The sequence below is a fragment of the Cygnus olor genome, chromosome 22 (assembly GCF_009769625.2).
Source record: "Cygnus olor isolate bCygOlo1 chromosome 22, bCygOlo1.pri.v2, whole genome shotgun sequence".
NCBI lineage: Eukaryota > Metazoa > Chordata > Aves > Anseriformes > Anatidae > Cygnus > Cygnus olor.
Genome location: NC_049190.1, coordinates 2,453,033 through 2,478,960, shown reverse-complemented (window position 1 = coordinate 2,478,960; position 25,928 = coordinate 2,453,033). Strand labels below are relative to the sequence as shown.

At 44.0% G+C, this 25,928-nt stretch overlaps 2 protein-coding genes across 3 annotated transcripts in view; one reads left to right on the top strand and one right to left on the bottom strand.

Annotated features, from left to right (window-relative positions):
* The window catches only part of POU2AF1 (POU class 2 homeobox associating factor 1), a 71,993-nt gene that overhangs the window by 31,216 nt on the left and 14,849 nt on the right, over window positions 1-25,928 (bottom strand). The window lies entirely within an intron of this gene.
* LOC121058592 lies at window positions 16,245-25,441 on the top strand. Of its 2 annotated transcripts, none has more exons than XM_040534368.1 (12): window positions 16,245-16,699; window positions 19,030-19,151; window positions 19,710-19,758; window positions 20,024-20,067; window positions 20,207-20,865; window positions 22,341-22,446; window positions 22,727-22,873; window positions 23,081-23,141; window positions 23,375-23,541; window positions 23,624-23,734; window positions 24,875-24,983; window positions 25,306-25,441. In XM_040534368.1, exons 1-12 carry the CDS (start codon window positions 16,459-16,461, stop codon window positions 25,314-25,316), a joined length of 1,827 nt encoding a protein of 608 aa, XP_040390302.1. In that variant the 5' UTR covers window positions 16,245-16,458; the 3' UTR covers window positions 25,317-25,441. The 2 variants fall into 2 exon arrangements, with proteins under 2 accessions (XP_040390302.1, XP_040390301.1); XM_040534367.1 differs by having other exon boundaries at window positions 20,021-20,067.

The following is a 25,928-nucleotide window of genomic DNA, read 5'->3' as shown; positions in this document are numbered from 1 at the left end:
TGCTGCCTTCCTCCCTAAATGATTATAGGAAACGAACGATCAAAAGATGAAAGTACCAATTGCTTTATTGCATTAGCACTAATTTTGAGCTTTATTTTAAGCACGCAGTGCTTGCTGGGATGAAAGCCTGCCCCAGCCCGTAGTGTTAAGCGTATGCTTAACTTGAAGTCCTGCTCTCCATAAACTTATTCTGGTCTCCATCTTCTGCAACAAACAGCAATTTTTGGTTTGTATCTTGCCCTTCCTACTTTGGGAGAAGACTTAAACAAGAACATTTCAAGAAAATAAGCTTTCAGAGAAGAAAAAGTACCCAGCATGGCTGGACCCTAGGAAATCTACCTGTCCAGGAGGGTTCCTTCTCCCTGACTCAGACAGAAGCCCCACTGCACCAGCTGTTGCCTCTTCCTTCCTACACAAAATTTATCCCAGGCATCAGCAACTAAGTAAGGGGAGACTTTTTCTGTCTCATGTAGGTTCTGCTGGGGAACAGAGAGTTAAATCTCCAGTAATATTAACACAGGCCCCGGGGCTACACAAAATCATCTGTTTTAGAGCTTTTGCAATAACACACATCACCTTAGCAGATGAGAACCTTGCTGGTTAATTAACACAGCCTAACGAGGCATGCTGCATGCTCTGTGCTTTCCAGGAAGCGTCTCAAAGCTCTCCGCTGGGAGACTTCTGCTTCTGGAATTACTAAAGCACAAATCACTGCAGCAAGGCGTGCAGAGTATTCTGGGTATCTCCAGGCATTAAAAGCCCATGCAAAGCCAGCTGCTGACAGCAGAAAATAAGTGAGGTGGGGAGGAGAAGAGGCTGAGAACAGACTGTAAAGGCAGAGGAAGGGCCAGCTCACATCACAGCACGGTTCCTCTTTCCTCATCTGAGCGTACTTGTGGGTAACACCTCAACTACATCCCCCACCCCGGATGCCTTCAAGCCTCGATGAAGATAAATCCAGTCACCCTCTAATGCTGGTTTCACATTTACATCAGCTGGGCTTGTCTCCTGCGAGAGAAAACCCACTTCCCAGAATATCCTGACAGCTCCTTTTGCAATCAACCTAGAAAGATGGCAGCCAGCAGCTGGGACGCCTGCACAGGAAGCGCAGTGGGGCAGGACACGGCATGTTTTATGGGGACCATTACATTTTTCTGACCCTTTGGATTTTCCTCAAGGCATAAGAAATAATGCTCCTACTGTAGCCTAGCTTGCTCTTGTTGATTCATGCTGAAGATGATCACTTGTCCTGCAGGAGGAGGAAGATTTGCTTAATCTCAGGAGCAACCTGGCAACTCACTGAGACAAGTGGGTGAAACAGTATGAGCGAGCAAAATGTCCCTTGTGGTACTTCAGTGCCAGGTCACAGGTGTCAAGAGTTTTCATTGTTTTTCCTTTCCAACTGTTCTGGTTTATTCTGAAATTTGCAACATTTATCTCAAAGATCCTGCACCTGGAACTGAGTGGCTAGGAATGTATCGCCATTTAATTAAAAAAGGCCACCCCCAGGACTTCAAGCGTGAAGTACTTGCAAACATGAGCCTGAGTATATTTAAGATTCAAAAATAGACTACAAATCTGAAGAGCCTGAAGTTTATTCAATCCTGTTTTTCTCAAACCAGTCTTAGAGTTTTGAGGATCAGATTCTGGATGTTTTTTTAGTACGTACAGCCGGTGACGTGCAAGAGCTGGGTACGCTCCTCCGAAGGCAGTCAAACCACCTGGCACCTCGGCACTAGCATCCAGAGACTGCCCCTCGCTACCTGCTGTGGCTGACATAACAGCGCTGTAACCACATCCAGCACACAGCACAGCAGCAGGAGCAGGAAAAGGATTCAACAGCAATGCAAATGTCACCCCTGGGGACAATGCAGCTAGCCTCAGGGGGGAAAAGTGCAACTCCCAAGACATGCACATGGAAAAGGAGAGGAGAGTGACTAATCCCAGTCCGTGGTTTACAGAGACCTCTGCCTGCTCTGAGACTCTTTCTGTCATTCCTCCCATTTTGTGTGTTACTTCTCCCGGGATTAGAATTCTCATGAAATACCTGGCAGTGAAATAATCACTGTGCAAGTATGCATGCGTGTAAATAGTTGTGGGAACAGAAGGCTTACGGTCACAAAGGAGCTTCCATGCCTCATCCTCTCACCTGCATTCCAGGAGCCAGTCTTTCATCCCCAGAAATGCACAGCCTGGGTCTGGTTAGTTTGTTCCAGGGCTGGGCTGGGGGCAGAGTATGTGCTTGTGGACAGAGGCTCAGAGTACATCCAAAAGCAACTCCAAACTATCTGCTGCAGAAGCATTCTGGATTTCCAGGCCCTCCCTCTGAGGTCAGACCAGGTACACGCACAGCACACTCAGCTGGGATGCCCGCGGGGAGGCTGGGGTGCACCCGGAGCCAGGAGGGGACACGGCCAGGACAGCGACCCACACTGACCAAAGGGACATCCCGTCCCATCTGGGGCCGTGCTCAGCAGGAACAGCTGGGGTGAGGATGGAGGCAGGGGGACGTGGGGAGTGACGGCGTTTGTCTTCCCAGAGAGCCGTCAGCGTGATGAGCCCCGATTTCCTGGGAGAGGCTGAGCACCTGTCTGCCGATGGGAAGCAGCCAACGTGTTCCTTGGTTTGTTTTGCTTGTGCACGTGGCTTTTGCTTTACCTAGTAAAGCTGTTTGTGTCTCAACCCATGAGTTCTTGCACTTTTACCTTTCTGATTCTCTCCCCTATCCCACCTGGGGACACTGACTGAGCATCTGCATGGTGGTGAGCTGCCTGCCAGGGTTAAACCACAACAAGCACAAACACAAAGAGCATTCAGCAGCATGCAAAACACCACATAGTCATCATTCCTCTTCTCGTGGGTTTCTCCCACGAGTGACCAAGATAACAGCTCACCCATTGCCCTAAAGCACAGTTGGGTCTAGCAGCATCCCCAGGAATGCAAAGGTTCAAAACCCAGAGTAGTGTCTGAAGGTTACAGCTCTGACATTTTAAGGAGCAGCAGGGCTTGGAATGAAGCAGTTTGATGGTATCATATCCACTTTGTTTTCAAGCCTGTAAACTGAAAGCACAAGTTATCCTATTGAGCAATACATACACGATCGTCCATTGCTTTGTTAAACTCTTCTCTCCCTGGGAAGAACAAACACAGCAGCCAATGCAAGTTACAGCCTTGCAGAGTTATTGCTCCCAGGACTACTGATTAAATCAGCTGCCATTCAGTTTGCTGTAAAAACAAAAATAAAAACAATTTGTCCTGGGAGAAAGCAGCATGTACAGAGAGCTACGGAGCGCGATGGGGTACTGGATGAAGCTCCCTGTTACCGAGAGGCGTAGTGTTACCCCAGTGCCTGACACTAACACTCAGCTTAAGTTTTAGCAGAAAAACATCTGTCTCTTACAGCCCGCCATGCACACCAGCATTCATCTGCCCTCTGTTTGCATCCTCAACAGAGAGGGCAGGAGCTACACAAACGAAAATCCTCTTGTACCTACAAGTGGCCATTCCCCAAGCAGCTAGGACTCGGGTTATCTTGTTTTCAAGGGAGAAACAATTTTTCCACCCACCAGCTCCACACAGAACAGGGACAAGAGTCTTGTTTCCGGGTCACTCTTTAAAATTCAGTCCTGCAATGAAATTAGACATACCTCGCCCATACCTTAGGCAGGTCCCATTTCCGAATGGCATTATCAGGGTTGGGACAGGATGTTTCTTGCTGCACATCCCACAAGCCATATCCAAACAGTACTGCTAATCTGCTCCTCTCAGTCTACCTATGTAAATACATGTGTTTAATAACGTGAGATGTAACAACCAGCTCCCTTCGAACTGCGAAGGCACCCAGCAAGAGAAGCCTCAGCAGTCTCCTTCTCCCTTGTGCTCACTGCTTAAGCAGCAAGAGCCAGCCTGCCAAAAGTGAGGCTAATTAATGAGAACCATGTCTGACATCTGATTTCCAGAGAAACTTCACTAAACGAGGAGTCACTCATTAATGCACAATATTAAGGAACAATAAAACTGGTGTGAATTCAAAAAGGTTTATCAGCAGATTCTAGTCTAATCTGCTGAACACAAAGTATTTCCTTTTGGTTTTGATTAATCAAACATCCAGCTAATGATGCTAAATGAGCAGTTCTTATTTGGACTGAAAAGCACTCAGCGGCATCTGAGGCACATGTCTCCAGAATGTTTTATCTAGACAGAAAAAATGTTTGAGGCCACATCTAGTCTCTTTTCACTGAATACCAGGCTCAGTCCCTTGTAGTGGTTGGAGAATGAGATTTGAGATTTACCCAGAGATTAAAGCAGCAGCCACAGATGTGAGAAAGGGCTGAAACCACAGAGTAACTTCAGAAACAAAACCTAGTGCACCCACCATTCACTGAAGCTCAAGCACACTCGGTGCTGGAAAAAGCTTCTGTGGTTCATAGGCACACGTCCATCAGGACCCGCCTGTATTTCCTGGATCTGGCCAAAGCTAACAGCAAAACCATCAGAGATGTCTGCCTGCACATTTACCCTAGTGACCGTAGCATCAGGCTCACAAGTCTGTCCAGGTCCCCCAAAATCATCGTGGCCACGTTGGCCAGGTCTGTCTCAACAGAGGAATGACCCTATACTTTCATTACCTGACAAATTAGGTATTTTGGTTCCTCTCATGAATTCCTTTGGTACGTACAAGAGGCAAGAGAGGCAAAAAAGGAACCTGAAGTGGAAAAGGATGCAGACAGATTGAGTAACAACCACAGTGCTTGCAGGGGCCCTGCTCCCTAGGGAGGCGCAGGTGGCAGGTCTCGTCTTGCTCCGCACAGGTGGAGGCTTGTACCAGGCTTTTGGTCCCCCTCTTAGCTCTGACTTTTTGTTCTGCTGGTATTATTGGAATGATAACAAAGAGACTACATATTTAATCTGCCAATTGGCATTTCTTTCGCTAGGTAAATATTTAATTCCTTCTTTTTTTTTTTTGTAAGATCTCCTTGCTTGAGTTGTACTTCCATTAGCCTCTTGACCCTGGATAAAGAAGAGTAAACTCCAAGCAATCTGTATTTTTGCATTTTCTCATTTCCCTACACAAACTTACCCCCAAGTCAGTTACATACCCCAGAAAGTTGCATCATCTCCTACCTCTGCTCCTTGATGGACATTTTCTTGGAACGTGCGCTGCAGCAATACAGCACCTGTGCTGTGCCTTGGCTCCGCTAGCAAAGCCTTGCTGGAAACAGTGGAGCTTCCCTAATTCAAAGCAGCTAAACGTGGTCTGAAGGGAGACAAATTCACTTTCTGGAGATAAAACAACTTCTTGTGGGCATTTCCATCAGCTGGTTCCTGGTCTCTAAGGGAGTGATCAGAATCACCCTCAAAAAAACAAAAAAGCTGTGTACTGTACTATGGAGTCATATGCTCTTTACATTTCTCCTGTGCCTGCGTTATTCTTAGAGAGAAGGACTTGCTGACAGAGGTAAGAACTCTGGCATTAAAGAATGAAATCTTTTAAAAGCAGAAATTGCAGGGGCGCTAGCTGCAGCATAAGGAAGTAGTACTGGAATTTACCTTGCAATACAACTGACAAAGAAGAGTTAGATGCAGGTTTACATTTCGTGGAGAAATTAGGTCAGACTCCACAAAACGTGAAATGATTTATGTTAATGAAACATTAACTCACAACAAGGGGGAAGACATTGGTGCTTTCATGGGAACTTATTGCTCAGGAAAAAAATAAACATGGCAATAAACCAACCCAAACAATCACCGAGTTAAACTGGTTTGGGCTGAGAGTCTGATCCTCAAAAGCTGTCAGATCATTCGCTTATTTATTCATGGCTCAAGCAAATGACACGAACTATAGCAAGAACAATCCTATGTACATATCACCTCCCGCTAATAAATATGTCTCTGTAAAAAATACCTACTCAGGGGCAGCAATTTTCTCATTTGTCCTCTTAGACAAGTTTTCAGGAGACGTCAGCTCCACAGAACGCAGATTTATTCACAGACTTCTTGAAGGGCTATGAGATGTGTGGTGTTCACCTCCTTTGCCCTGTGGGGTGTGCTTTGCTCAGCTCTGGACCACTGCTCCATATTTCTGCCTGTTTCGCAGCTGCAGCCAGATGTTGACAAGCTGTAGGTGCGTTGTCGTTCAACAATTGCTGTGAGGATTCAAGAGTTCAAAGCCATACAACTGCTAGAGCACACATCCACTCCTGGAATTCTGCTGTCAAATACTTCGCAAGCTGCATGCAAAAGCTTTTAATTCAGCCCTCTGTGTTTTCTTAGGCTATGGTTACCACCACCATCTCCGACCACCTTCAGGCTTTCCTTGCCTCCAACATAAAGGGAATGCAGTTCTAAAATATCAGGGGGAAGCAATAATTTAAATGCTTACTGCTTCAGGCACATGCTGTCTATCTATAACAACAGGAATAGACCTCAAAGATCAACAAGAGTTCTTTTAAACTTAAGTGCTGGGCTGAGACTAACATTGCCTTTACCATCTTGTATAACTCTGCTCTTCAGCCCCTGTGAGATCCCTTGTACGTCCCCATCTTATTGTGGTATTTCTCCAGAAATTTAGTGCCTGAGCTTAAGAGAAAATAAAGGCTTGGTTATTAAAGCTATGTTACAACTGAGATGTGCACTCACAAATCTCTTTGAGATCAGGCTATTCTACTACAAAGGAACTGGATGCAGCTGAATATATTTCTTAGCTTTGTTGATTAATAAGGTGTACTTCCTTATTTTTAGATAAATACCAGATGTCACAATTATTAAAGGAAGCTAAAGAGCAATACTGTACACAACCTTGAACAAATAAAGTAGTTCAATACTCTTCACGAAATTTTACAGAGTTGTTTTTCAAGGTTCTGCTCTTATTCATTGTGTTATTATCCAGAGATTAGCACAGCAATGTCTGGATCGGGTTTCACAGTTAAGTGTTAACTTCAGATATCATGAACTTGATTCTCTGGGATAAGAGGGGTTTTGTTTGTTACGTCCTCTCAGCTAGAAGCTTAAGAAATTTCTGATGTTGATTTCTACAGTTAAAAAAAATAAACAAAAGAAATGATTTCCCCACTCGTAAAGTGACTGGTTAGGTCTTTAGTAAGATGCCTTGAGATTTACAGACGAAAAAAAATAAATTTAGTTACTATTATTACCTGAATGTGAAACATTTCTCTGTGTACCACACAGAGGAAGAAGCATTTTCAGATCTGCATGAGACCACCCCTTTCTTTTCTTATGCAGCCATGGTAGGGCTGCACTAACTGACCTCAGTGGGAGTCATTTCCCTGGTGCTGAAAAAAACCTGGATGAAGTCCACTGGGAGCAAAATGAAATCTCAGGGTATGGGAAAAGGAGGCTGAAACCTGACCCCAGATTACAAGCCATTGTTGTCTGCGACTTTCACTGGTTTTGTTCAGGAGGGAAAAGTGGATTTAGGGCCTTTATTTACTTGTCTCCACTTATGTATTATTTTAATTATTAACCTTAAATAAGTAAATTGTTATGTAGCTAATTTGCAGTTAATAGGGGAACATTTGCTGTTTGGTCCGTCTCAATTCTTTTGTGACAAATCGGCTGCCTCTCTCTTTACAGATTCCCCAACATGCAGATGTTAAGGAACATTGTTTACGTGGATTTTATTTGAGATGAGGTGTTCTCTGAGGTTGTGGAAGCGTGAAGTTTCTAACCAACACCTCCAGTTAACATTAAAAGGTTTCGGAGGTCCTTTCAAAGGCAGTAGAAATCAAAAATCAAGGGACTAAAGTATGCTGGAAGAGAGTTGTGGGCTAACAAAAGTGGCGTTTGCCTCACAATCATCATTAAACTGAGCAGCTGTATTCTAACACAGAAACGGCACTTGGAGCCTTACCTCCCTTCAGCCCTGACCTGAAAGAACTCGTGCTCTTTAGATTCAGAGATGCATTTGAAAGCACATCTTCAGCTATCCCACAGACAACTACAGGCCTTTTCTTCATGCTTACGTGCAGCACGTTATATACGTGAACATCTCATAGCTCCCCAAAATTTCCATTTTAGTGTTTTCTCACCTCACTGCTGCCCTGTTATCAGACCAGTTGAGAATCATCAAAACCTTGTGCTTGCCAGAACCTAGTCCATGTCAAGCCCAGCCAGATGCATTCAGCTATTCAGGCATCACACACCTCTGAAGAGCAAACACGATACCCTTGTGGATAAGCCTAGCTTGATGTGAAAACTGATGTACCAAGAGACTTCATGGAATATTTAACCACCATAAACAAAAAAGTGGAAGGGCCCCAATTCAAATAGCACATGTTTATGCTTAATGTCAGGCTTGCACTTAATTTCCTAACTTAAGTGCTTTACTGAATCCCTGCCAGAAAAGGCAGACCAAAGACAACTACAAGATAAAACACAACAACGAGTAACCTTGTATCCTGAAATGACATTCTCCACTAGATCACCATCAAGTCTGAGCTTAAACAGAGGAAAAAATAAATAAATAAATAAATTATTAAGCATTTTATAACCATATCAGTCACGATAGGACAAGAATAAAGAAAAAGGATTTGCAAATAAAAGTATGAAAATAATCTTAAAAGTTAGTATTTGGGGGCTCAATTTCTCCACCTTTGTTCACATGCAGTAACTCACTTCTCAATGTAAGCAAGAAAAACTGTGCAAGGAGCAACATATGGCTGTGTCTGTCAGGGACAGGACTTAGAAGACAAGAGAGACAGCGTTATGAAAGAGTTGGAGAAATGGAGTATTTTAACTGGCTGCCAGCCATGTCATTGTATTTTAATAACTAAGCAAGTAAATGATCCTTTAAAAAGAAGACTGTAAATAGAGAAGGTGGCTCATGTACCCTGTGTCAAAAAGAATACATGTTTGTGGCTCTAGCTCACGGACACAAAATATTAACCCTGACTGTGCATCATGAAATTGAATTTATCCTCCACAGAGCCAGCAAAAGGCCTCTGTTTTCCTGAGGTGCTCCTTCGGTCTGGATGCACAGGTCTAAATTAGATTCATACCCAGCAAGAATCCCTAAAAGATGCAGGGAAACAAAAAGGAAAATTTTAAAAGGCGTGAACGCCAGGAAGCAGAATAATTCAGTCTGGAGATTCAGAAAAGTAGAGATGGTATGAAAATTGGGGAGCAGCTACAGTATTTATAGCAGGATATTACAGAGACGGAGCGAGAGGCAGCTGCCTTGCCATGCAGAGATGCCTTGGGTTAGCCAAGACACCCGCAGAGGGCTGGTAGATCTGTCACAGCACTCGCAGGAGACCTGCACTGTCCCGAGAGCTGTGGGGCGCTCAGGCTCTCTAGAATGACACAACGCCAAGTTCAGGCATGTGAGTCGAGCTCACGTCAGGATCTGCACCACAGGCCCTTGTATCTTGCAAAATTCACATTAAACGGACCTTTTATCAATCTTTTGAGATTAATAATTTCACCAGAGCTTCCATGTAGACTGTTCTGATTTCCTATCTAAGATCAGCTGCGTTTTAGAGAGCGCTGTCCCTGTCACCCTGACTTCTAGTTACAGTTCACAGTGAAACCATCAGCCAGTTCAGAAACCAACACAAATATATGACAAGTCTGAGTCAACAATTTTACAGAGAGAAATTAATAAAAATGTTATTTCTGCCATATTCCTCACCGTGTTATTTCTGCCATATTCCTCACTGATGTATATTCTAAAACAAATGGTTGAAAACAGGGAAATACATCAGTTTGGTGTCAACATGAGATTTGGAAACCCTCCTATGGATTTCCCTTTATACCTCAGAAATATTGGTGCTCCTTGCTGATCTCTCTTCTGTTTAGGTGGCTTTGTTTATTTATTTTTTAATCTGATGCGTCTTGTTTGCTAGGGAGGGATTCCTTCAGTCTAATTCACAGCACCATCTAGTGACAGAAGCTAGGATATCAGGAACAAAATTTGTATGTCTCTTGCTTTTCTCAGCTTGGTTTTAATTCTTGGAAATGACAAGGATAGAGAAAAATACAAATAAATTCTCAGTCAGCGAGTAGAAATGAGGGAGGCTGCACCGAATCAGCAGAAATCTGGGCTGATAACTTACTGGTTTAGCTGCCTAGTTGCACCAAGTAAGTTGAAGTCGCTTTAGGGAGTTCACTGGATCAGGTCTAAATGCTTTCCTGAATTTGTGGATTCTGCACGGTATGCCAGGATAGTTCTAATACGTAAAAAACACAGTAAATCTAACCAGACTAGAAGTCTTGAGGCTACAAATTTGAACCCCAAATTCCTGGAAGAAAGTGGGCAAATAAACACTGTCCTCAGTAGGTACAGAGTGGCCTTAACAGAACATCAAAAGTCTTTTCCACACAAAGATTCACGATCTGTTCATATCACAGTGCGTCACTGCTCAAAATACTTGCTCATGCCTGCAAACATGGATGAGTTTTTGCTAACTCCTGTCAGCCTGCTACAACACGTAAGCTGGATCGTTCCTCTCCAGAGCTCAGCAATGGTTTTGCCTGGATCATAAGCCTGTTCTACTTCATCAGCTACAGGTAACAACAGACTATGATGTATTTTATTCACTAGCCCCCATTTAAAGTCCTCAGGGAAAGCAACCACATTCTCTTACCAAACCAGCATGTGGTAGTACTTTTCAGCTGAGAAAGCAAAGACAAGCTTTTTAAAACAGGCTTCAGAGCCCAGATCCATTCTCTACAGGTCCTAAAGGTTCACCTTGGCAAAGAAAACAGAGAAGAAAAAATTGAGGAAACATCTGGAAAGCCTTTCTTGCAACAGTTTTCTAAAGTTTGTCTGAATAAAAAAGTTTTCTTATGAAAAAAATGCTTAAAAGGAGACGCACACAAAGGCAGACCCATCACAATTTTTCAAATAACAAGATTTTCCTCTTTTCAGTTTGTATTTATGTAGGCCCCTAAGTTTAAACTTCTGCTTTCAGCTTTGCTGGGTAGTTGTGATGGATATAGGTTGGTGAAAATCTGTGCCAGAAAACTGAGGAACAAACAAGGTTTTAATACTGCATCTGGCTGGTTATTCGGAAAGCTTGGGATTAGGTGATCAATTCCATAATGGATTTGTCAAGTGAATAAGACAGAAAGAACATACACCGACAGCTCATCTGTGCCCATGGGAGGTCACTGTTGCTTCACAGAGTGGATCAGATGTGCTAACTTTAGGTTAACAGCACAGTTCAGATCAGAAAAACCAATAAACCACTTTCTCTATAAGAGTTCTGAGTTTCTCTCCTTAATTACCTTCTCCAGAAATACACCAGAAAGCAAACATACAATTAAATGCTTTTGAGTCCGGAATGATATTTCTCAGAGCTGTACTAAGAGGAAACCAAATCACATGCCCTACAAATGCACTGAAAATAGAGATACCAGAAAATAGCTTCTTCGTCCTCAACAGCCTGCAATTCTTTGATATCTGTCCACACAGCTCAGAAGAGAGCTGAATACCATCAGCAATTAGCGGCATCCGATCACTACACTCAGTGATGCTAGAAATGAATGTCACACAGCATCAGCAGGAGAAACAGCTTAACTTGTCACGGTCTGAAGAGGTGCAAACAGCGTGAGAAATTTCTTGGTTCCTAACTGTGGGGGACTGAGTCAAACTGGCAGTCTAACAGGAGAGAAAATTCATCATCGTTGAATAAAAGGTATTTGAGGGAAGTAAAAATAGTCTGAACATGCCATCCCTGTCAGTGCTGGGGAGCTCTGAATCCAAGGAAAACATTTAGAAGTAACCATGGGTCATCATTAAAGATGAGTCATTGGCAGGCAATTATTGGGAATTTACAATAAAAATCACGCAAAAAGTTACAATGACTTCGTCAATTATGCCTTCAGTGGAGCTGCAACCCACTTTTACTCTCCTGCCTTCGCTATACATTTTCATCTTCCGCAGCAAAGACTGCTCTGCAGGCCAGACTTTCACAAGCTGGGATGCCCTCAGCCCTCACGCATGTGGCAGCGGGGAGCACGTGGGGAAATAACTGCGATCTGCACAAAGCAAGCAGCCTCCCTTCTTCGGGACTGAGTCAGGTCTGCTGGAACTGAGGAAATGATCAGGGATCCTTCTGGTACCCTCCCTTCCTAGGAAGGGTTGTCATTCCAAGGGAAAGCATAGAGGAGATCACAACACGCAGTGTCACTAAGGAACGGCAGAAAGTACCTAGAACGTAAAAGATATGAAGGTGGACCTTGTCCGTGTCATCTGAAGGCAAAACAGAGCGTGAATGCTTACTGAAAGACAACAATCACTGAGTGCAAACACACCATCTGTCATCTAAAGACTTCAGAGCCCTAAGAAAGCAGACCTCAGTTACCAGGGAACGCATTTCTAGCAGATCTGAGTGCCTTTGCGACTGGTAAGGCAAATTCATTTTGTTTTGCAACCCTGTTTTGTACTGCAGCAGGAGACAAGGTGAGTTCATACTTCATGGTCACCAACATGACTAAGAGCTACTCGGGTTCGGTTGCACGGCCCTGACCTCTGTCATTAAAAGTTTCTTCCATTCTGAAGCATCATCTCCCAGCTGCCGTCAGCAGAGACCCAAGACACAATTACCCAGTGGCCTGTCCCAGCAATGGCAAATTGGGTATTCCTGTTTGCTACAAAAATGTGAGACTGAGACTGAATAGCAATGTCACAAGGCCATTTCGTTGCCAGCACGGATGCAAGATTTTAGAAATATGCACATTTAGAGCACAGCATAACTTAAACTTGTCACTGAGGGCATGCAGATGGCACCGCTGCATCACAGCACCGATTCCCAGGAGGGACACTCGAAAGGAAAATTCCAAGCACGTGCTCTGCACTGCTTCTGAATATTAGGGTCGTTATTCAGTGATTACCTGTTAAATTACTGGACAACCATTAAGTTCAAGGCCTACTTGCACAGTACAATGTTCACCCTTACCGAGAATTACGTGCAGCAGCTATGTTTTATTTACATTCTAATCAGACCCTGAAAGGGAAAGACCTTGCAGGGTCTGAAGGGAAGACCCTGCAGGGAAAAGCCTTGTGCTTGCTTTCTGCACTAGTGCAGATTCAGCCCACCATCCCCGATCCCTACACGCTTGAAAGAGAGCATTAATAAAGGAAACCTTTGCAACAAGGGAGTTCTTAGTTGGGTGAGTTAACAGTTGGCAAAACAGCAGCATGGAAGGGGAAAGACGGACAAAAACCTACCCTAGCAAATGCCGTTAAAGTGGGTGTGTGCAGTAAAAAACATGTAGCAACAAGGGATGAAGGAAGCTACAGAGCATTCATCCTGCATTGAAAGATATAAAAGGAGCTGCACCCACTGGCAGCATAACCTGAAAGTTTACATGGAGAGAGGTTGGCAGAGCTGCCCATCGTAAACCAATTAGACAGGAACTGCCATAACTACAGTTAGCCACCGGGAACTTCCAGACGGTGACGGCCGTTTTTCTGAAAATATGGCATTAGCACACTCAAAAAGGAAAAACATTCCCCAGCGCAAAGATCTGGCATGCCATTTTTCCCCCAGGGGAGGGCAAACAGAAGACAGAAGGCACAAACCAGTCTTTCCTAAAGGCTCATGCAGCTGTTTATGACCAAACCTGTGTCTTGACCTCATCCCCTGCAACCATCATTGAAGACCTTTATCCAGACGCTCATACTCATGCCCTCATTCCTTACATTCTCAATGCTTGAAATCTTCTCCCTCTCTTCAATAAAAGGTAAAGAATAGGTTAAAGGAGCAGAAATCACTAAAGATACAGAGGATGATGAAAACAGTTTATGCCCTGGCTAGAAAATACTTTTTCCAACGGGGGTTTCATTGGGCTATTTGCTAAACGGTTCTGTCCATAGCTGTGGGAATCAGGAGGTACCAACTGAAGTAGTACCTAAAGATCCTAGAAAGCCTTATTATCAATCTCTCTACTTGCTGTGCATGCTTAAACTTGCCTTGCCTTGATGTCTGCAGGAGGACACGACTTGTGGCATTCTCAGTAGGTCCAAATTTAAAATTGCCATTGACAGAACAGATTTGCAGCTGTGAGCAGACAGCTCATTTCCAGTTTGGGCCGATTCTAGTAACGTTTGTAGAATAAGACTCATAAGAGCTATTTAAAATTACAATGCTATAACGCTTGCATAAAATATCAGATACCTGTAGAATTCAGAAGCAAAAGAACCACAAGATTCCCAGTTAAACAAATGCAAACCCTTGGAGTCAGTTTCTTGTAGGGTCCACATTCCAAGGTTTTTGTTGCCAGTTTTGCAAAACTGCTTCTCTTCTCATGGCTACAGGAATGCGTCTTGGTCTTTTCTGTACCAAAAAAAAACAGGCTAATTCCTGCTTTCACTGTGAATGTAAGAGCATATTATAAACAAGCAGTCAAAACTGTTCAAGATATGGGTTGGATTACGGGAGAGAATACAAGGATGAGAAACCTCCAGTGCAATTTACAACCCAATAAACGCAATGATTCATTGCAGCAATTTCCTGTGTGCAGTGGGCCAAATTCTCCCACCTCTGCAAGCGTTGAGTAGTTCCCTAAGTGACGCCTCATCCTACCGAATAGAACAGTAACATTTACAGAAAAACACACTGCTTCACGTCGCTCTAAGGAAGGCAGGACTGAACCCTGGCTCCAGCTTGTCCTAGACTCACGCAATCAACGAGGCAAACTGGGCGAGACAGGAGGAAAGTATTTATTGAAGCAGAAAAGAGTATGTCCTTCATTAAAAGCAGATCTTCTTTGTGGCTTGTTAGAGAGAGAAATAATCTTCTAACCCCTGAAATATCATTTAACCAATCACTTCCCTTGGGCAAACTGCTTACAATCCACTGTGGGAGAAATGGGAACATTAGCTCTTACGTGTCCTTAATTTCCAAACACCACCTACAAAGCCCTGTGCGTTTCCCAGGATTGCTCCCTTGGGCCTGGTAGTTGAGACCATTGGCAGCCATGCTAAGATACGGATGTATTAGCCATGTCTCTCCCCGTGCCTTCGTATTTTGGGATCCAAACGCAGTAACGTCACGAGATCCTAGGATCTGTGGGGCAGGAAGCCAGGTAACAGCCTGCCCAGCGCAGCTGCAGCGTAGCTTGGTACCTGACTCTACACTCATCTTGCAAGCATCAAGTCTCCTAGTTCTGATCCATATCTAAATAATTCTTCCAATATTCCTGAGACTGGAGTTATTAAGTGCAGAGAAAATGGGTCATGGGGATTGTGCAGGTCTGCAGAGAGGAGTCAGTACCCATTTAAACTAAAACTATTTTAACATTGTTCTTAAAACTTGGTCCAGAAAGTCTGGCTGCTTTCTGGTCAGGCATACATGAGACTATGCTGTTTAGGAGTAACCTGGGGTGCTTTCCAAGACAGATATGTGAGCTGCTGCATTTGATAAGCTTTGCTATCTTTTTCCAAACAAGGAACTTGAGAGAAATATCTGTTTGAGCTCAAGCAGGTGTGTAAAATGAAATATATTTCCCAGGGACACGAGAAAGGAGTTGAAATCTGGTACAGAAGTCTCTCTGTGACAAGGAAGCACCTCCTGCAAGAACAGTGTCCATCCAAACAGATTCTTACTGGGAGTTTTAATAGCTGCACCTGTCGCAATATTTAAGCATCATTCCTTGCTATGAACAAAGCAGACAAACAAAAACCACACAAACAGAAACACTTAAATCCTTAAGTTAAATCACTTAAACTTAAAAGTATTAAAACAGTTAAATCCATATAAGTTCTTCTCTCTCTTCACAGACCCAAAACTATGCAGCAAGTAGGGGATATGTTTCCTTATCTGAATTTTTGTGCTTAAGGGAAGATTATTTTTGCTTCTTGAAGGCTGTGAGCGATAGCCCTCCTCTTACACAACCTTGAAAAAACTGCTTTTTTTTTTCTTCCCCTAACACAAGAATTGACAAAACATTTGTTTCTGGATCCCTTTCTCATTTGCACAATCCAATCTATTAGTCTAAGTCAGAGGTCTCTTTCCCTACTGGTGCTATTTGCAGTGAATCTAACAGCTTAATTGTTATGTTTTGTACCTAGGGAAAACGACTTTTCAACTCATACTCGGTCTCTTCATGGGAAAAGTCATTTCTTCATCAGCTGCTGCTGCAGCTAGGAAAGAGGGTGGGGCCTTCCCAGGCTGACGTCCTTGAGGCCATACCTGACTATAAAGAGCGAGGGAGGGTTGCACCAAGAAACTCTCAAAAGCAGTTTGCAGTGACTGCCGGGATCCCGAGGCGGGCTTTATCCTGCGACTGCTGCAATTTGCTGGGAAGAACAGGGGAGCAAATTTGGACCCAGCTTCGAGTGGCTAACTACACTGGAGAATTAAATACAACTATCATGTGCTTGATGTGAAACTTGATTTTTTTCTTCATTTTGCAACCAAATAAGCTTTTTTTTTTTTTTTTTTTTGACCTGAAAAGGCTCCTTTTTCATCTTCTCCTACACCCACAGAGGTAATGCTGCAAACAGTCTGCATGAGTCCTGAACTACTGGTCAATCAAAACAGCAGTGAAAATGAAACCTGTAGCTATAGCCCAGGCCAGGGATCTCCACTGCCTGGAGAAACTGCCAGCCCCAAAAACTCTTTTCAACAAAGCCCATCGTTGCCAGACTCTGGATTAACTGAACTTAATATTGCGAGCCCAGAGATCTACCCTACACCTCCACATAAACCGCAAGAGATGTCTGCTCCCGCTGGTAAGATCAAATCTTTATTCGCATTTTCTATTGTATGCTGCTTTTGCAAAGCGAAAAAGTACAGTGCCTCGCAACTCCCTCTGTGCTAGCTGAGAGCTGTACTAACAGCAGCACACGCTAAGTTTCCGTGCCAGTAATGTCAAACAAAGATGCATGGTGCTCTCTCCTACTCAACTCTTGTTTTTATTTTGTTGTGGTCTGCTGCTGAAGTCAGAAATTATTCCCTTTCGTAAAGGGTTGCTCAGCACTCCATTGTTTCAGTCCCTCTCTAGCATTCTGCTGCTCGTTTACAATCTGAACTGCAAGTTTGGTTCTGAATTTAACACCAATGTAATAGATATGACCTTCTGAGTTATTAATATTACCAAATCATATGAAAGTGTTTGTGATGAATCATTGCCTTTGCTGAGTTCTTCACTTTCAAGGATACATCTGGGCATGTAATCTAACCCATCATCTAGCATTTTTACTGTAAAATAGCTTGGAAGATAATAACGTGTTAGCAATTTAGCTTTTTCATAATTCTTTTCACATAGGCCTTTAAAATGCTCTACAAAGACTAAATCATTCTTCCTCAAAACACCAGTCTAAACCGGGAATTATTCCCATTTCTAGAGCAGTCTGAGAAATAGCCTACATTTTCGAAGTCCCAGTGTTTTAAATATTCAGCGGCAGGTCAGACGTTCACAAAGGGCAGCAACCTGAGCACAGCACAGCAGCTCCACGCACATCCGTAACGCGCTGCTGGCTGCTTGGGATCCGGCACCCGCCTGCCGAAGGGGCGTCAGCCTCCCATCGCCCGCAGCAGGGAAGAGCAACACCGCCACGTGATGCGAAACCACATCTCGTGCGGCTGGTTTCCATGCCAATCCTGCCTGCTCCGAGACATCCCAAGGCTGGGGAGATGCACCGTGCACATCTGCTGAGCTCCTGCGCTGCACCTAGCCTGCCAGATGCCAGCAGCTACCACAGGGTACCGCAGGTTTTTCTTACCACCGACTGCTCCTGTATCAGAAGCAGCCTGCCTGCGCTGCACACACCTTTTCACAGCCTGCTGTGTTGTTTAATTGTTGAGTGTCGTGACCTGCACGAGGAGGGAAGCTTCTCCCTGCTCCAGCACACGCTGCTGGCTGACCCCTCAGCAGCCTGCACAGCGACCCCAGCGCCCGCCTTGTAATCGTGCATCGTCTCTGCTAACGAGCTAGGAAGATGCTGAACTAACGCAATAAAGCTATCATTTATGACGATGATAGCTGCTACTGGATGTGTTTTATAGGAAGAGGATCGTGCTCAAGGAGCGGGGGGCGGGAAGCAGTATTACATAAAAGGTATTTCAAAAGCGATGCGTTTAAGCTCCTAATCTGGGCAAGTCTTTCAAGTCTGGGGATTCAAGTCTGAGATGCAAGAACACCTAACACAAACAATTACAGAGCAGCTTGTTTTGACGAAGACAAGCTTGTTTGGACAACTATATATATTCTCAAATAACCATTTCATTCCACTACAGAAAATCCTTGCTTCCCTTTGAATCGCGCTGTATTGACCTTGAAATACACCGAGAACCACTGTAGAAAGACTTTGGACATGGCATCACTATCTCAGCTCTGAAACAACTCTCATTTTTCACCCATGTCAACATAAAAAAGCACAGGACAGAGGTTCACTGCAAGAGAAGTAAGACATGGCTAAGAGGAGCACTGACCTGGACGTGCCTAAAAGCAGAGCGATGTGCTCTCAGCCAGTCTGGCAGCCCTGAGCTGATGGGCAGCAAGAGGAGCTGCCCAAGGCCAAGTCTCAAGATAGCACCTTTATTTCTGCACCGCTGAAAGTGCCAAAACAGAAACATCTGATTCTTTTCCTCCTTTTTCCCAACCATCCATCTGAATTTCCTTCTGCGTTGCTACGCTGCTCCTTATTGTCCCGCTCCCACCGCCAGTGGCACGCTTACACGTGGGACAGCCTCTCCTCTGACCGTGGCCTTCATGTGGTAACATGCAGGTTAACTCAGCTCTCTGCCTGTGCCCTGAGACTGAAGATCCCACAACCAGCTTTGGGGTTTGTTTTTGTTTGGTTGCTCCAGAAAAGAATTCCCTTTGTGAGGCCGCACAGGCGGTTGTAGCCTGAGAAGCAATGCATTGGGGTATTTGTGCAGCAGGAAGTGTTTTAATAAAAGGCCAGAGCTAAGGGACACACAGGGTGAGGTGGAAGTTTCCCACAACCGATGATGAGCATCAGAATCACAGGCTGTCTCCCAGGGTGACCTCATCGTCCCACTATTCCAAGCAGCTCAGAATTATGTTACTTTAAGCATCGTGTTATGCCTTTTCCAGAGCCTGCACTCAGCTCCAACCCCCCTCAGAAGCGTTATATGGGCGTGAGGGTGAAGATGCCGGTACGGGAGCTACTGAAAAAAATCCGGCTTTCCAAAGGCCTGGAGCCAGCTCAGAGCAAGGTAAGGACGCTGCTCGAGGTCAGGAAGGTGGCTCAGAGCTGTAGCATCCTGTACACACACGTCCCACTCCCACCCTGTGAAGTTCTGGAGAGGTCACAGCTACGGCTGCTGCTTCTTCCACCCACCAAGTTAATGCTCTTAACGAAGGTGGAGAACATACCAAATTTTACACAGAGCCTGTGCTGGGAACATCATTCCATAGTGACATTGAGAACCCATCCGTGCCCTGAATACCGTAATCCAAAGACAGCCTGAAAACAGCAGAGATTTTGCTCTAGCAACCCAGACCTGTGAACAACCTGCAAAACCAGCCCATGAAGCTGGTAGGCCCCCAGCCACCTGGTCTGCTCAAAAGGCTACGCCGCTGTCTTTGTACGGCTGCCATGGGTTACCCACTCATGAAAATCGATTTGCTTACAGCCTGCTGTGCAAAGTGCATGGTGCGGGACAATTCACAAAGTTTCTGTTACGCTCTTTGCCGCTGTTTCACTTTCTCTTACATGCAAGCATCTCAAATAGAGTTCTATTTAATAGCTGTTTTTTTGTGTGTGCCCTCAGGAAGCCTCATTAGCGAAGATGGCAACCAGAGGATCCTCAGGAAAAGCAGGTTAGGAAGCTCCTTCTTCTCTTGGTAACAGCCCCCTTCTCTAACAGGGACATCCCCGTTAAGTACCCAAGAGCTGAGCCACTTCTCTCCCAGGGTCAGCGACCCATGCCAGCTCCTAGCTCCCCTTAAATCACAGGAACAGGACAGCTGTGTGCCAAAACCCTGTACGTTACTGGTTGTCTGGGACAAAATTCCTGATGAAAATACCTTCTGTATACTCCTCCCATAACTCAAAATAGCTTTTTTCTTCCTTCCTTTCCAGCAGAAAAGAGAAGAGTTCACCCTTATACAGAGAAACAGCTTAGACAGGTATGCATAACACCTTCAACGCCGTGCTGCCAGCCTCCCCAGGCGTATTTCATGTTGTATCACTGAGTGAGAACAGGACATTTCATGTCTGATTTCCCTCCCCCATCTTCCGCCCTCCCCGTTTTTGTTGCTGTTTCAGAGCAAGCAGAGCATTGGGCAAACGCTAAAAGGCTTAGAGGACCTTGATATCCTGGTAGAGGTGCTGCAGGAAGACTTGAACAAAAGCCAACTGAAGAAGGAGTCTCTGTGCTCGGTGCCCGATGGCTTTGGGCAGGGCTTCTCCACGGACCTGCAAGCCTCTCGGTGGGAAAGCAGGGGAAGCAAGCAGGCGGCTGGTGGCCTGCAGGAGAGGCGCCACGGCTTCACCAAGTTGCAGTCCCAGTGCTGTTTTAAAGAGCACAGCTCAGCCGTGCAGGAAGAGGTACAGACTTCTTTTCACGATGGTCAGAAAAACGTGCAAGAGCCCAGCTCGCAAGGAACCTTCCCAAGGACAAGTGAGAAAGAGAGCAGCTGGTGGGTGCAGGACACACGTGCCAGTACCCAGAAGGATTTCTGGAGACACCCTGCACAGAACCCATCTCCCTGCTTTAACCCATCAGGACACTACCCGGAGGCATTTCTGGAAGCTAACGCGGGCTCTCCAGACGCTGGGGGACATGTGAAGTTGACCTCGACTTCCTTCACACAGCAGGATCTCTCTGCCATCTCTTTCTTCCAGTTCCAGCTACACAGGGAAGAAAGTTTGCTGAGAAACATTCCAGCCGACAAACTGCTTGCACCTGATCAAAATGGCAACAGGTCTCCGCTTTTTCCTATAGAAATACATTGCTTTCTATTTCCTGGGGCCTCGCTTGTCCTGAGGCTTTGCTGTAATTTCAGCTGCTAGCTGGGGGCACACCTGCAGCAAAGGCTTCCTTGCTTCATGGGAGGCTCAGATGTGCTTCAGCACCCACGGTTTTAGACAGAATCAAAATTCAATTATGAAAATTAGAATCCAAGTTAAATTAGTAAAAATAGAAAGACTTCATTTTTGCAGTAGTATTGCTAGACTACAACCGACATCAGGAAAAATTCAGTCTGAACAATATTCAAGAGTGGGTTATAAATTATAGGTATTCATAAGAAAATTAAATCAAGCAAAACAAATAATTGCTACAGAAAAAGATTTGCAAGAGATCTTTTCCAAGCTGTAGACACTCTCAGGAAAATTACTGTTTTTTATTAGTTGGCAATAAAAATGGGTGGGAGGATTACACCTAAACATACATATGCTGCCAGTTTAGAGCTCAGACTTCCAAAGAACTGGGAGTGGCTGTTTTGTTAGAAATTAATTGAAAGCAAAGGTTTTATTGATCTCATTTTGCCCAGCATGGCGTCTTTATTTATTTTTTATAAACAACTACTTGCTTCATATCTCTTATTTTGTTCCATGAATTTCAGCTAGTTTGAAGATATTACTATCAAATCAGACTGACGGAGCATGAAACTGAATTTATAAACTGTCCTAGGCTTGGTGGAAAAGAGATTCATTCCTGTTCATGTAGAAAATTCTGTCCCCAAAGTATTCACAGACTCCACAGAAATGAACAAGGACTGCAGTGAGTTGCAGAATTATAGAGAGGTCATCAAGGGTACCTTGCTACAGGAAAAAAGTAAAAATGGTAATAATAAAAAAATCAATGCCTGTATCAGCTGCATCAGTGTTTCCTCCAGGAGGAAAGGGAGATGTGCCCGCATTTACAAGAACACAAGTCTTTTCCGGTATGAAATTCAGGAGAAATGTACTGTTTTGAGTAGTTCAGTGAGACTGAATGCACAGAAGAAATGGAGCTCTCCTACCTAGGACTGAATTATGGTTTGGAAGTACTTATTTTAAGTGCAGGAGAAAGGTTTCCCTTCTCTGGGTTTTTACCTGTCTTTTACCCCTTTTCCATGTACTAAAGGATGCAGGTAAAAAAAAAAAAGAAATGGAGATTGGTAGCAAAAATGAAGCAAAATGAAGCGTGGAGTAGCTCTTGGATAGGCGAGAAATGGGACAACAGCAAGAACTGAGGAGCAAGAAATCCTGGCAGATAACAAATTCAAACAAAGCTGCAAAACCGGCACCTCCCTCATTCATACAGAAACTAAATAAATGCTTAAATACCCCAAGCTTTTGGCCTTTATGAGCCTTAACATTTCATGTTTTAAAATACACTCCCACTGTTACTTTTGAGTAATTTAACCGTTCCTTTATCTCCTTCCTACTTGTTTAAAATGGCGTTTTATTCCAGGCTGCTGCACAAGGCTGTTGCACAAGGAAGAAGAGCCCTGACTTATGCGCTTGCACGGAGATTTGCATCCCTAAATAAAATTGACGAGAAGGACGCAGAGAAACGGGTAGGATGCTAACTTGCAAAGAACGGGGACATTTTCTATCACATACAAATGTCTTTCAAACCCTGACAAACACCAAGCATCCTCTTAGGCAAGGAGTGGCTATGATCCCTGTGTAGAGGGGAGAACCAAAAGAGGGAGGAAGTGATCTGCACCGAGCAAATATTAACACAGCTGGGAACCGAACCCAAGGTCCCAGCTCCCCACCTCATTCTCTAGGTATTGTAGAAGGTGAAAATGGCTTTAAAGCAACAACAAGTTTCTCTCATTCTTCTCTTCTCAGACTGCATTACATCTTGCCGCAGAAAAGAACCAACACCTGATGGTCAGTGACCTTATATCCCTGGGAGCTAATGTCAACGAACAGGATGGTCTGGGGAAAACTCCACTCCACCTGTGTGCAGAGAATGGCTACTTGAGAGTTTTAGAGGTAAACTGGACATTTACGTTGTGCAACCGTAAGTGCAAGATACAGCAAAGAAATCAAATGCATTTGATTTTGTTTAGAATACACAAGGATTTTACGTACATGAAAATTAGCCTTGGTCTGATGTGGTTAAAGCAAGACAGCTTTAACGGGGGTATTTTGGCAGTGTCAAAATCAGAATTTATCATCTCAAAATCTTCTTGATTTCAGGTTTTGAAAAACTGCAAAGACAACGGCATGCGGGTAGAAGTGAACCTGACTGACCACTATGGTAAGAGGAAAAGCTTAGCTGTACGGATGCTTAACATAGACGCCAGAGGTTTCAAAGTACAGATTTTATCTAGGCCAAAGGATGATCAATTTTGTGTTCAAATTAAGTTCTAGGAGGCAAGCCAATCAGTCTTGACAGGGCATCCCGCACAAGTAGCCAAGTGCAGGATGGTTCACTCCAGTGAGGTGTTCAAGTGCTGGATTTGCCTGACCTGCCTGTGCTGTTCCGTTCAGGTTTAACCCCGCTGCACTGTGCTGCTCTTGCGCACACCGTCTTAGCTCTGGAATTGCAGAAAACTGACATCAATACTGACATGGGAAGGTTTCTCAGACTACGCAAAGATCAAATTCTTGAGGGAATTAACTGCTTGTTGCAAATGGGAGGAAAACTGGAGATGCAGGTAAGAATCAGCAACAGGCTGTTCATGGTGACTTTATGCGTTCCTCTTTGTTTGCAATCACAGGTTTCACTGTCATTTGCAGGTACTAAATTCGTGTCAGATTACCACTCCCTATTTAAAAATTGAGGAGAATGCTGAGCTGATGTGTTTGCTCCAGACTTATAAACCCAAGAGAGAGGATCCTCTTCAAGAGGTAAGTCTCTATATAGTGACTTTTACATAGGCTCTGGCATTTATACCCAAGAAACCAAACAGACATTACCAACAGCAATATAAGCCATACTGCTTTGTAAATGGCAGTAGATAATGCTCCCAGTCCTTGCCCATGCTGGCGTAGGGTAGAGAATCCCTTCTCCAGGAGAAAAGCACTGTAGGAACTCTTACCGCACTCATTCGAGGGACTGCTACGTTTGCAGTAACTCCAGTTGCATGGAGAGGCTGCCGGCACACTGCTCACACCTCCCAGCAACAACAAATTCATTCCCAACGTTTCCAACAGAGGTATCTCGGCAGCAACACCAAGGGAATTCCCCCAGTCCCACTAAGGGAATGCCACCGTCCCAAATGCTGCACTATATTGCTACTTTCAGAAGCTTCTTAAAAGACAAAGAGCTGAATTTTATCATTTCCTCCATCCCTTAGCACACCCATTCCACACCAACACCAGCCAAAGTCTGCATGGACAGAACCAAAAGACAGACGGGTTCTCCTGTAGTATCAGCATCTCTTGCTAAATTTTTGGTACAGGAATCAAGGGACCAACACTGAAAAGCAGAAGCTTGAGTGCATAACAGAGGACTAAGATTCTAGGATGCAATTCTGCTCTGCTGAAATAATGCAGAGATTAACCTCACAGATATGTCCAAGATTAAACAAATATTCGGTGCTTAAAACTAACAACAGCTCTTTCACTTTTTCTAGTGTCTTTTTCGATTTTACTATCAGATAAGAGCTCTCACTTGTGCACGCGTACGGAAACTGATATCAAGATACGCGTACTGAATACGCGTACTGATATCAAGATACGCGTACGGAAACTGATATGCAAGATTATAGGTAGGAATATAAACATACAGCCATATTTCAGGTCATTTAGGAACCTAGCTTCTTAACAGTTGTGATCTGTAGGAGATAAAACACAATAGAAGCAATTAAAATAATTTCAAGCCAGCTCATCGCTGACTGAATTGACTGATAAACATGCCACCCCCTCCCATCTTCAGGTAAGGAGCAGAATCTGGGTTTCACATAGCAAAACCAGAACATGTTCTTAACACAAAGCACGTGTGACTTCTGCTGGAAATTTACTGTTCTGGTTTCTTCATCCGCACAGAGTAACAGTTTACTGGAGGTTCCAAGAACACCTTGTCCCTCATCACCAGACAACTTTTCTGAACTTCTTTCCATTACATCTTTGGACTTCATTGACATCGTTCTTAAAGGTATTCTGTGGCTGGAAAATGATTTTACCTAGTCAGAACCTTTGTTCTGAACACAACAGCTGTAATATAGTAGCCAGCTTCAGCATATTTGCTGCATTGCTATATAGCCATAATTCATCAGTTTCACATGAACTGATGGAAAAGATGCCCAGTGATTTATAATAGGCTTTGAATCAAGTCCAGAGCTCTGCACAGAATCTCTTTTGCTTGCAAAGCTCCTTACCCAAAACCAAATAGAAGATAGGGCACTGAGTATTTGGCATAAGAAAGAAGACTTAACATGTTGACTGAACTGAGTATTTGTTGGTTTATTGCCTTCCAGGGAAATGCTGATAAGGCTCATTAGTATCTCGTGGTCCACATGCTGCAGCTGTTGCTGAAGAATAGACGAAGAACAGACAGTAAAAGTCTTCAGATGTATTATAGCTTGAACTAACTGTTGAAAATATCTCCTCAGTACCCAGAATTAAAGAATAAAATACTAAATAGGAAAAATCCTTAAGCCATGTTTTAACAGTGTTAGGCATTCAGTGTTAGATGCTCCAGTCAATCAATAGGTCTTAATTTTCTCATGAAACTGAGCGCTTGCACTTCTTTTTGGAAGTCCCTTTGAGTTGTAGGTGTTCTACGTTCTGAAGCTCTGACAAGGGTTTTTACACTGCTGCCTATTATGAAAAAAATAAATTGTATCCCTTCAAAGCCTAGTCCTGAGCGTACGAACGTACAGTCTCTACAGTCTGAACTTAACGTTCAGATGTGCTGAAAACCTTAGGCAACATCATTTTAGACATGAGCTTTTGGAAATCAGAATCTGATGGGCTGTGTTTAATGCTTTCAGTAGTCTGGCTCTCAATTTCTTCAAGGCTGGAGTTGTCACATTTCAAGGCAGTCCCATTGGAAAAAAAATCCCTCCCCCTCAAAAAAAAAAAAAAAAAAAGAAAAACC

Bases quoted from the DNA above. Each gene is read 5' to 3' on its own strand.
- LOC121058592 (XM_040534367.1), top strand. From the start codon at position 16,459: ATGCTGCAAACAGTCTGCATGAGTCCTGAACTACTGGTCAATCAAAAC. The intron at 20,068-20,206 runs GTATGCATAACA...TTGCTGTTTCAG, and splicing joins CAGAGAAACAGCTTAGACAG to AGCAAGCAGAGCATTGGGCA. The intron at 22,447-22,726 runs GTAGGATGCTAA...TTCTCTTCTCAG, and splicing joins AGAAGGACGCAGAGAAACGG to ACTGCATTACATCTTGCCGC.